Raw genomic sequence first — 12,157 nt, 5'->3', positions numbered from 1 at the left:
TAATACTGTATTAAAAAAGATTTATACAAAAATACAGGAAGGGAAAAAAAATTATCTTTATTTTCTAGAATTTAGCAAGAATAGCAAGTCATATAAAAGGAATCGGATGAAATAAAACAAAAAATATTTTTGTTGTCAGGATAACAAAGCAAGAATTTTTATTTATTTATTCATCCATTCATTCATTCATTTTGCCAATTCAAGTATTTGAATATCAATTTCTGCAGATTTTTCAGCCATCAGTTTTATAGAGCTAATCTGCAACAAATAAGGGAAAATATTTCCATACATCATTGAAAGAATTAAAGGACAAATGTGTGCCGGAAGTTTTAATGCCCATAAAAATTCAGCTTTAAATTATTGTTCTTGAATAAAAAAGTTAGAAATTGGTTTATTTTCAAACATTAAATCTGACATTTTTGGATTTGACATGTCATTCCTTTTAGATACAAAGTCCAGTACCATCAATGATTCTTTTGAACTGGCATGCAGACTTGTATGTTTTTCTCTTTTTGCATGAGTATTAAGTGCCTGTCTTTCAATATTACTTAGACTTATCTTCTTACAAAATGAGCAACAAATTGGTTTAGAGGAACTTTAAAAAAATCAGGATTGAGTTTTTTAGTTTGGGTATTCTCTAATCTACTTTGAATAAGCTCAGTTTCTCAAATAATAAACAAACCATTCAATAAACTCAAGTACAGTAAATTAAACATCACCACACTGCTTCAGCAGATTAAACATTAATAATTCTGCTAGAGAAATGTATTTCATTTTTTTATGCATTCACAGAAGTCTCACACATGTTCATTAGCTGCAATTCGGAAATCGCATGGAGAAAGAACAACTGTCTCGCTAATTGAAACTGGAATAACCTATACAGAAAAAAAGAGAAAAGGGGCGAATTTTTGCATTACACAATCACAAATTGTATTATTTCGCTTTTGGAAGCCATAACTATGATCTTTCATTCTAGCAATGAAAAATAACAAAATTCCGTTTTTATGAAATTTTCCAATTTCCCTGTATTTTCCAGGTTTTTAAACATGATCATTAAATTCCCCATGTGGTATGGCAACCCTGATGAACAACATATTTTTCATTTTTTTAGTATACTTAACTTTTTGCAATTTATGTAACACTCCTATAAGTATGAAGGAAAATTTAATATATTCCTAGCTTTATGTAGAATTAAGTACAATTATTCAAAGATTCAGGAATATAATATCAATTTTTGTAAAATCCCTCTTTATCTAGCATTTTAACAATGTTCAACTCAGATATGACACATTTCTGCAAAAACACGAATTTTAATATATTTAAAATAGAATTTTATCATTCTTGAGATCAATTAATTTTGTATTTTTTTAAATGCAAAATTTTTACAATATTTTAAAAATCTCAAGCACTTTTTATATTAGACAGAAATAAATATTTTATCCAATTCTGCCCCCCCCCCTCCTCCAAGCTTGTATCATATTTGAAAATTGCATTTAAAAAAATAATACCTGAACAGTATATTTGATTCTCAAATTATGAAAGGAAAAGAAGAAATATTCTATTAAAAATACTAGTAATTTCCCAACTACTTAAAGAATTTACTTTTTATTTTATGGTGCTTTAATAATATTTTTGTCACATATTCCTTAAGTTTCATGTAATCTAGATGAAAACTCTTACATTTTATACGCATAAAATATGCAGAAAAATTTTCGTTCTTTTTTCGAAAAATAAACTTAATATCTTTTAGAATATATATTTGGAAATGCATTATGTTTTACATACAGTATATAAAACATTCTTGAAAGTTTCATTATTTGCTTTCTAATAATAAGGTGAGTTAAAGATTTAAGGTGAGAAAATCATTTTTTCATTAATTTGTAATCACTTGCCTAAATGCCATTTTGATCAAACCTTCATGGTAAAATGTAAGTTAAAGTCTATTTTTTACTTATTAAAATTTCAAACATAATTCATTCAGGTTTTAAGAAATTTGTAAAAAGACATGAATCTAAAGGTGTTGACATGCATTTTAATACATAAATGGAATTCAAATATACATGCACATTATACTATTTTGAGAGCACTTCTGCTTTATTATCTAATCAGATTATTCTGCTACAATTTAATGTAAATATGCAGTATTTTTTTCTTCTTATTTTTGCTTAACCATTCCCATGACATTTAAAGGCCATTATAAAAACCAAAGGACATGCAACTAAATATTGAAACGTTCTTTCTATGTGAGATATTACAAAAATTTCATTGGTGTATTCTCAATTTTTTGAGACAAAAATCTGCATATGTTTATTTAAAATGCTTCTGAAAAATTTCAGTTTAGAAGTTTTTTGTTGATTGTACTTTATTTTTACTTTAAATTAAGCCATTTTTCAAGTGTAAAAATAAAAACATGTTTACACTTCTCAGTAGAGTGTTATTTATACTGAAAGTTGGAATTATCAAATGCAAATAAGGTGTACTCTCAATTGTTTGAACCACTGTAAATATATTTTTAAAGTTTACTTAAATTTATCGAATGAAAATTAGAATTTACTTCCTGCTTGTGCTACATATTCATTACAATGTGTTTTCTACAAAATACTGACAATGCCCAAAACTGAAACATTTTCATGTCCAATAATAAGCATTTTTTTTTTAAATTTATCAAGTGGAAATTAGAATTTGTTTCTTATTTGTGCTACATATTCATTATAATGCTTTTTCTACAGAAAGATAGTTCCATTTTCAATAAAAAACTTCATGCTTAATTGTCATAAAACCTTTTTTTTATATTTTAGTATTTGTAAATAAGAATACTTACGATATACATACTAAATTAACTGTAAATGACAATGTGGTTTAAACAATACAAAAAAAAAAAAAAAAAGCGAAAAACAATGCTGAAATGAATGTTAATGAAAAATCAAAATTCTTTTTAATATATATATGTAAAGCATTCCTTTAGAAATACATAAAATATTTCAATACACAAATTCTTATTTCCAACTTTCTTTTTAACCCCTTCTGGTAAAATGATGAGCATAGCTTGTCATATGTTTTTCATACCATACTACATAGTGACAAGCTCTACTCGTCATTGGACTAAAGTTACTGTCGAATATAATAATAAGTTTGGTATAAAATTTCTAGTGCATTGAATCAGGCAGTTCTTTTTTACTATACTATATATTGATATAATAGATCACTATCTTATATTGTTAATGGTCAGAATTTCGTGGTACAAGTCATAGCCAAATTATTGCTAGTCAGTGGGATTCCACATTTAGTGTGAACATTGGTGCAATCAATATATATTTTTACTAAAGGAAAAATGTGCTGTGAAACAAATACTGTAATGGATAAGAGTAATGCCGACTATGAAGATAAAAAAAATTTGAGTGATTCTGAAGAAATAAGCATATATTTATCTGATACTGATAATGAAATTAATGATAGTGAAAGATTACCAAAAAGGCAAAAATATTTTAGAAGAACTAATAAGTGATTCTAGTGAATACTTTGGAGTCGTGGACTCATCATCAGAATAATGGATTTGAAAGAAAATAGATGATATGCCTGAAATAAAGTAATTTACAAAAGTGCCTATTGTAAATGCTCTGAGTTTGCGAAAACTAGGTGCTAATCTGAAGTCATTAGACAATTTTGAAGAAAATGAATTTCTTTTTATTGAATATGAAATTACGAATTGCAGCTTTATCTATATCAGTAATATAATTTTAATTAACAATATGTAAAAATTATAAAATGAAACAATTTTTTTAAATAAAAATTGAAGGATTATTTCATGGAAAAATTTTTATTATTAAATCTTACAGGAAGAGGTTAATTAAAGTAAAAATATTAATTACATTAAATGATTTTTAAAAAAAATCATATTGAGCTAATTTTTTTCCAAAGATTATCTAAAAATTTTAAACAATGATAAAAAAAATGAAAGAATTATTTAAATTTAATTTTTAACGCATCATGCATTAACTGATAAACATAATGATTTAAAGTATCTAAGATATTTCTTTTAATTTGGAATAGAAGATTAAATTTAATGGGAATAGCAAATTAAAAATCATTTCTATATATATGGAAATATAATTTTTAATCAATAAAGAAATATATATATTATTTTTAATATATAATAAAATTGTCAGCAAATTTTCACTAAAATCTTCATTCTGCTTCACATAACATTTGTAGGCAAAATGTGAAAAACTTATTGACTACCTTGTATTTATATAATGTATAAATTATTGAAGAATTCCACTTTATTTATGCAGATTATTTTGATAAGAATTTATCTATGTTGATTGTTTATGAGTGTATGAGTCAATTAGAAGTAAAGCAAACAGTTATAACTTAATGAAGCATACATTTAGCATACACCAAATTGACTGTAAACAACTACAAGGAGCAATGGGTACATGCCAGGGAGTAAATTATACCGAATAGTAGAACTTGACAGCTTGGAAATATTCATATAAATAAAAACATTTTTAGAGAATAAATATAATATTTCATGATAAAAAATTGTTTTTATTTAAAATCTATAATATACAAAATCTTCTTATCATCTACAACCTTATTTGGAATTAAAACAAGAATATGAGCTATATCAATCACTTTTTTAACTCGTGACTTTAAAAAAAAATTACAGTTGAAAAGATTTTCAAAAAGTACCAAAATTTTTCCATGAGTAATAAAGTTTAAATAATTCTGCAAAATTTAATAAACTATGCAAATGGGAACTTGAAAGCAAATAAATAATATAGTTTAAAATATTTATATATTTGTTCAATTTACACAACACACTAAACACTAATGATAAAAATCTTTCCTATAGACAAAAATAGAGTTTTAGATTAATAAAATATATTTAATAAACTGTCACAATATTTTCCTTCAAGACGTTTACGTATTTGTGAATAAAATGTGAAAAACCTCTATTCAATAGTTTGAATTTCTTTAACATATAATAAATTTAATTTTTCAAAAAATTAAATGAAAGTAAAGAATTTGGCATAATCTTACCAATCATGGTTGTGTAATCTGTGGCTCCAAATATCAACTCAGGAGCTCGATAATAGCGAGAACAAATGTAGGACACATTGGGCTCACCTTTCACCAGGTGCTTTGCACTGAGAAGAGAAGAATAATAACATTTTGACTTAAAATAGAAGCTTATTCTTTATCAAAAAATTACTGATGAAAATATTCAAATAATAAAAGAGATAATGTCAACTTCTTTCTCATACAAGGTGAATTAGAAATTCAAAGGTAACACTATAAGGTATGTCGAGCAGATTAAGAGGGTGTTTCCACTTCCACTACAAAAAAATTCAAGGACTTCCAAGAATTTTTGCTTTAAATCAAACAACATATTTTAGACATAAAATGCAAAATTGAATGGACATTTTCACTGTTAATGATCAAATGTGCAATTATTATCTTGCTTACTGCTCCAAGAAGCCTAAACAAACAACATTAAGGATACCTGTTGTGCTTAAGTTAATAAGATAAGACAAAATATAAAGTTCAAAATATGTTTTTGAGACTATAATGCAAGAACCCTTGCCATTAGCCACTAAATGTCATATTACTAAAGGCTGTTTGCTTCACAAACATATTCAAACTTTAACTGAAGCAAAATTCTTAAATATCAATCCCTTAAGAATCTAACCTTATTTTTTATCAGTGTAAGGCAGAATGAAGAGGCAAAAATCAGCAAATTTATTTACATTTAAAAAAAAAATGAAATAGAATCAGTATACCATTAAAATATTTAATTATTCTTTGTGATCAATTGGTTCACTGAGCATGTTAATTGCATTTATTTTATATTAAACATCTATGTATGATGTTCATGATTTTCTTCATAAAATATTTTTAATCATCAACTAATGACAAACATAAAAAGCATGTTATTTTAATAGCCTTACACACACTTTGTTCATTGTGCATTATGAATCTGAATTCCTAAAGTTATGTTTCTCTAAGCTTTGAAAATCTGTCCTTCTCTGCCTTTTCACTTTTTTTTAAGTGCTTTCTTCTGCAATCCAGAAACCTCTCTTATATTTACATTCTTTATTTTAAATCTTTCGTTTTATATGTAATGTTTCTTTTTCTTTCCATCAATTTGGCCTTTGCTCATTCTTTGTTTTAGATATATTTACAGCATGTATTTCTTACATATAATTTAAGTTCTTTTGTAAATAGAAAATTTTTCAACTAATGTAAAACCAAATCTTCTGCAACACATTTCTTCGAGTCTTTCAACTTGAATATCTTTAAAGATAATTATCTTTTAATTATTATTTGGATAAGAGATAGTATCATCAGAATCTTAATTACCTCCCACAATTATCTTACAAGATTCTTGATCTGAATATTTTAATAAAAACTAATAATCAACTCTAATCATTCAATTCTTAAATATTTCAAGCTACATCATTCAAAGAGATGAAATTTTTTAAAAATAGAATCATAATATATGCTTATTTTATTGATAAATACACAAAATTTGCTTCCAATATTATTTTCCAGATCATATCAAATTCTACATATGATGCTATTCTACATGCAGTCAGAAATATGACAGTAAATTCTGGCATTATACTATAAAATTATTTATCAAACAAATAAATATTGTAGTTTTTAGAATTATTAAAAATATTAACTGCATTTTGAAGATTCACATAACAATTCAAGTAAGCTTTGTGACATTCTAATAAAATGTTAGATATCAACATCTACACTTTGGAAGAGTACTTTAAGAAATTAAGAGTTAATGGCATGTCAGATATAATTAGTGATAGTTATAAAAAACTGAGATGAAAAGTCCTAAATATATTTCTTTCATTTTAAAAAGTAAATGCTTTATCCAATGTCTGATCCTTAATAAATTTAAAACATCAATATTATGTAAATCAAACTAGATTTAAAATATATGCATTGAGTTTGTACTGATAACTGACCAAATGATTGTATTTTCTTATAAATTCAAATTGTCTTCCATGAGAATTGCGACTTTTAAAATACAATATCACAAAATTTTATGGCAACTGCAAGTTAGTGAACTACATACCTATAGCAAGCCCAATGAGTTACATAAACAATAAATTTGACTTTCAATTACTTTAGTACATCTCTCCCCTGTCTTTCTAATTTGCTAAAATAATATTTAAAATACTGAGAACAAGTTCTCTAGTTTTTCTTTCAAAAAATAAAAAAGTAATATGATTAGAAGGAAATGCTTTTATTTTTTCCCCCTTATTCAAATTAAGATTAATCTGGTATATTTCATTCATATTTATTGTGCAATCTTCTTATATAATAATTGTCTAGTAATGTCAATTGTACTAGAAATGTCAATACTCTTTTGCCATCTGTGTTATGTTTAGGTTTTTGCTTTTATTACATTAGGTTATTATGAAGTGTTTATGAATGAACATATAGACAGTACCGAGTTATTCCTTTGTTTCTAAAAAAAATTTTTTTTTTTTCTATTAGTAGATCACAACTTATTTCAATCCGATTTTAATAATTAGTTTTAATTTGAGGATTCCTGAATGTTATGTAAAGGAATAGCAGACTTGCATTTTTCAAAATTATATTTTTATGTTGGATTGTAGCAAAAATTAACAATCTAAAATCTGCTGATTCAAAATATTCCCACTTCCAATTGGAAATTAATGCTAATATCTTCTTTCATAATTATTTTCATTTTATATTGGCATTACATTTCCAAAGAAATGCAGATTTCCGCATTTTTGAAATTGAATTTATTCTTGAGATTAATTTTCTTTTACACAATATTTCTGCAATATTTTTAATATCTTGAGCATTTTTTTTGTTTAAATATATTCATTTTAGTGTTCATTTAATCATATTTATTTTATTACTCAGTTTTTATGTTTGGCAAATTTCATTATTTTATGAAATTCAAGTTTTTTTTTTTTTTTTTTTTTTTTTTTTTTTGTTCCATGCCTGTGTCCGTGATTCATTTCTTTCTGTTAGTGGATCATTATTTGTCTCAAACCTATTTTAGTGCTTAGTTTTGAAATGCATGCACATGAACATTATAGATAAAGAAAATCCTGTTACCAGGAAAACTTTTAATGTTATTGTTTATTTACATCTAAAGTGTACTACAAATAGTGTGTGTGTTAATTCCCCTTTCCTCCTTAAGCACTTACCAATATACACGAGATTTTCTATCCACTTTCGATAATTAATCTAGAAGAATCAGATCTAAGATATAGTAGATAGTTAACTGTATAACAGCCCATTTAAACAGGCACACTAATTTTTAAAATAAACAAAATGCGGAGTTGGAGGTCATTACGTTTCCTTTCAGTTTCACAGAAAATAATGAAATAAAAAAAAAATATTAGAGGGATTAAAAAGCAAGGTCAGTTTTTTCTCCCAACAAATTAAAATTAATTTGAAACATTTGAATATTTACTCTGCAATTTCATAATGCAAATATGTGTATCTGCATGCATGTAAATGATGCAATTGATCTCATAATGCCCCAATATACAATGCCATTTTCTGGATGAATTCTCACTTCTTTATCTGTAGGAAAAGACGAAATAAAACTTAAAAATTGTATTAAACATTTCATTTTTGAGAATTTTCATATCTTGAAAAAAATTTCCACACGAGAAATATTGTATCAACCTGAAAATATTCACAATCAAAAATACAATATTCAGACAAATAAGATAAATTTTCTCAATGCAATTTTCTAGAGTTTCTCTTGCAACATGTAGACAATTATGATGAACATTTATGGTTTGACATAGCACCAGAATTAGAAATAGAAATGATTTTTAGAAATAGGGATTAGAAATAGAAATGATTTTAAAAAAATCAATTCTATTTCTAATCCCTACTTCATCAGAAAGTGTTTGCATGTTATTTTATAGGAGCAACAAATTAAAGATTACATAATTAACTTTAATTTTCCACAAACTCTTTTTAGGAGGAAATAAAACTTTCCCTCTTAACTTTGCCAATCTATTTCAAATGTTCTGGAATGGTAGATCAAGAAATGCTAAGATTACTTAAAAACTCTTTATTCATTTGCTTCTACTCTATTCCTAAAAAATCATTGTCAAGAAGCCTCAAATCCCTCAGAATGCAAGAAAATTCACAAATCAAAATTACTCAACCTGAACACAGCCGACAACCTTCAGTAAATTGATTTTTCTAATGTAGTCAAATAACTATCACAAGCAATTTTTTTTAGATAGATTTCTTATTAAAAAAAAAAAATATCTATTGCAATAAATCTCACGACATGACTTTGAGAAATTTCTGCAGATCTTCACCAATCATGGTCTTTAGAGGTCTAAATCAACCTCCATTTGAAAGTTACATATTGTGTGTTTGCAAGTGTGTTCTGCTGCATTGCTGCCATTTTAAAATTCAAAAAATAAGTAACTCTTCTGGTATTTAGCTTAACATTTCACATAAATTACTTTTATTTTCAAAAGTATCATTTCCAACTATGACATAAGCAATCAACTGATTAGCATTAAACAAATACTGATATGCTTTATTTTAAATATATTTTCTCTTTCCCTTAATATAGAGATATGCTGAGAGATAATTTTCTTTTAGACTTTAGAATCTTATAAGTCTAAAAATAACACAAGATAATTTATTAAAGAAAAAAATCTATTTTTATTTATACTTTTAAAAACTCTCAAAAGGACGCAAAGCATTTATCTTTAATTGCTACATTAAAAAAAAAAAGGTAAGCAGTGCATACCTGCCAAAGTCGCAGAGCTTCAAAATTCCTGTTTCAGTATCCAACAACAAGTTTTGAGGCTTGATGTCTCGATGACAAATACCAAGAGAATGAGTATACGCTAGACTTCGAAACAACTGATACATATAAAGCTGCAAAGCAATACGACTTAGTTAACAAGCGATACTGCTCATGAAAGTAAGATATAAAACAAATTTTACAAATAGATAGTTAAAAGTATAATAAAAATGTTGAAACCATTTTTAAATCAAAATACAACATTGTTCATAACATGTATAAGCAAATTTAAAGTTTTTGTGGATAAAATTATAACCAGTAGAAATTACATCTTTCAACTATCTTATATACTTTTAACAAATATATGTTCCCAATTTAACTTCATAATATGACAAACAAAATAAAGAACATAATTTAGAGGCACTTCAATAAAACTGGTTGGTCTTAAAAATTGACTATCATCTATGATTTACAACTTTAGTGCCAAGATCATATTATTTTTTACATAAATTTCATTCATTCGTTTTTCAGCTCAATGAATTTATTTCATTTATGGATTTGAGAAGGCTGTTCAATTTGCTTTTCATGTTACTGCTTTTTACAAGACTTAAAACATTAAATGTTTGTCTCTTTCTTCTGGCATTAATAAAGCAAATATTTTTGAGAAGTTTAAAAAAAATCAATGATTAGGTTTTTCCTTAAAAAAAGAAACCTGTTTTCTTCTATAGTCACATTCTTTCATCATTTAGCTTGCTGAATGCTATGCAATTCATGGTGTTTTTTTTTTTTTTTTCTAATGAACTTTTCTGTATTGTAACAGCTTTTAACATATTGTGGAGAAAAAAGTAAGATAAAATGTCCCATTTTCTTTAAGGCATTAATAAAAGGTCTAAAGAAGAAAAATCAATTTAAGAAAAATCATTAAATGGCCTGAATTCAACCACAAACTAAATTAAACAATTCTTCATTGCTAAGTTTTTTTGCTGATCATTCAGAACAAGTCTTAGAATTAAATCAACATCATTACTGAAGGATTCTAAATTCAGTTTGTTGTTTGATCTCTCTTCACACTAATATATATACACTTTCAAAAATGATCCACCTCAACTTTTGTTGATCTGAAGCATAAACATTGTTCAAAAACTCAAATCCCAATTTTGGATTATATCAATGAATTCTGTGTATCAATGAACTATTCTTCGTTATAGAAGTGGAAAAAAATCTGAAAATGCATAAAAACTTAAGGAAATTTATTGGCCAATTTCAAGTACTTTTCCATAGGTTTGAATTTGTTGTTAAAAATAATCATTCTACATATAATATGGCTGTATCAGTGGGTTTCACATTCATTACTTAAAAAACATGACAAGTATTTAAGTTCTGAAAATATCAAAATAACATATTGCCGTTAAAACTATACATAGGAATAAAATTCAAAAGCTATATCACTTTAAAAAGAGAGTGACAAATCAAAATTTTATCCTTATAAATCTGAAAATGCCATAAAATAAAAGCATATAAAAATGTGCAAGTCCATCATTCTGCACTGCTTTTTCACAACAAGAATAATTTTTTATCACATAGCATCAGTAATTTTAAGATTTTTCACTAAATTTAAGAGAAAGAACAATACACATTAATCACCTTGACGTAAGATATGGGTATTGTTTGCTTGGATTTACTGTAATGCCTTGCAACACGGTACACTGTCTCTGGAATGAACTCCAAGACTAGGTTCAGATATACTTCTTCTTTCTGAAAGCAAAAATGTATTTATATATAAAACCCAGTCAGTCTATGTGTGTGTATTTAATCAATCTGTTTAACTCAAAGCACATGTATGAATCTTTTCAAACCTTATTTATTAAACTGACAAATTTTAAGTACATAATTTATTATGTTTTGTTCACAATGAATAAAAAAAGCCATATAGCCTTTTTTCCCCCATCAAGAATTCTGCACACAGATATCACTCTAAATATTATTTTTAAAAATATAATAAATTTAAAACATTTGCATTTCTTGAAATCTAAAAGTTCATTTGGAACATTTATAATACAATTTTAACTTCATACACATACAAAAAAAAAAAAAAAAAAAAGTTATGTAAAGATGCAATTAAACCTATATATATATATATAATGATTTACATTATCATAACACATAATGCATAAATCAATTAGCAGAACAGAATAAAATGTCAGATATAAGTAAAAAAGAGAGGGTATTGGGAATATTTCTTCTTACATTTTAAATTCTTTTAACATTATGGTTATGATAGAAAATGTAAGCCCTATTTAAATAATAAGGTTCTAATAATTTAAATGTTAATATACACAAAACAATTTGTTTTATGTATTATAAGTTTTT

General features: G+C 25.7%; 1 protein-coding gene across 2 annotated transcripts in view; it reads right to left on the bottom strand.

Moving 5' to 3' along the window:
* The window catches only part of LOC129962827 (glycogen synthase kinase-3 beta-like), a 32,185-nt gene that overhangs the window by 7,373 nt on the left and 12,655 nt on the right, over positions 1-12,157 (bottom strand). For both annotated transcript variants that reach the window (XM_056076828.1, XM_056076834.1), the window contains exons 3-5: positions 11,432-11,542; positions 9,791-9,921; positions 5,044-5,150 (exon numbers count right to left, since the gene is read on the bottom strand). In XM_056076828.1, the coding sequence (XP_055932803.1) occupies positions 5,044-5,150; positions 9,791-9,921; positions 11,432-11,542 (349 nt within the window). The remainder of the gene's footprint in view (positions 1-5,043; positions 5,151-9,790; positions 9,922-11,431; positions 11,543-12,157) is intronic.

The sequence above is a fragment of the Argiope bruennichi genome, chromosome 1 (genome assembly GCF_947563725.1).
Source record: "Argiope bruennichi chromosome 1, qqArgBrue1.1, whole genome shotgun sequence".
NCBI classification, from domain to species: Eukaryota; Metazoa; Arthropoda; class Arachnida; order Araneae; family Araneidae; genus Argiope; species Argiope bruennichi.
This window is presented reverse-complemented; position numbering and strand designations above follow the sequence as displayed.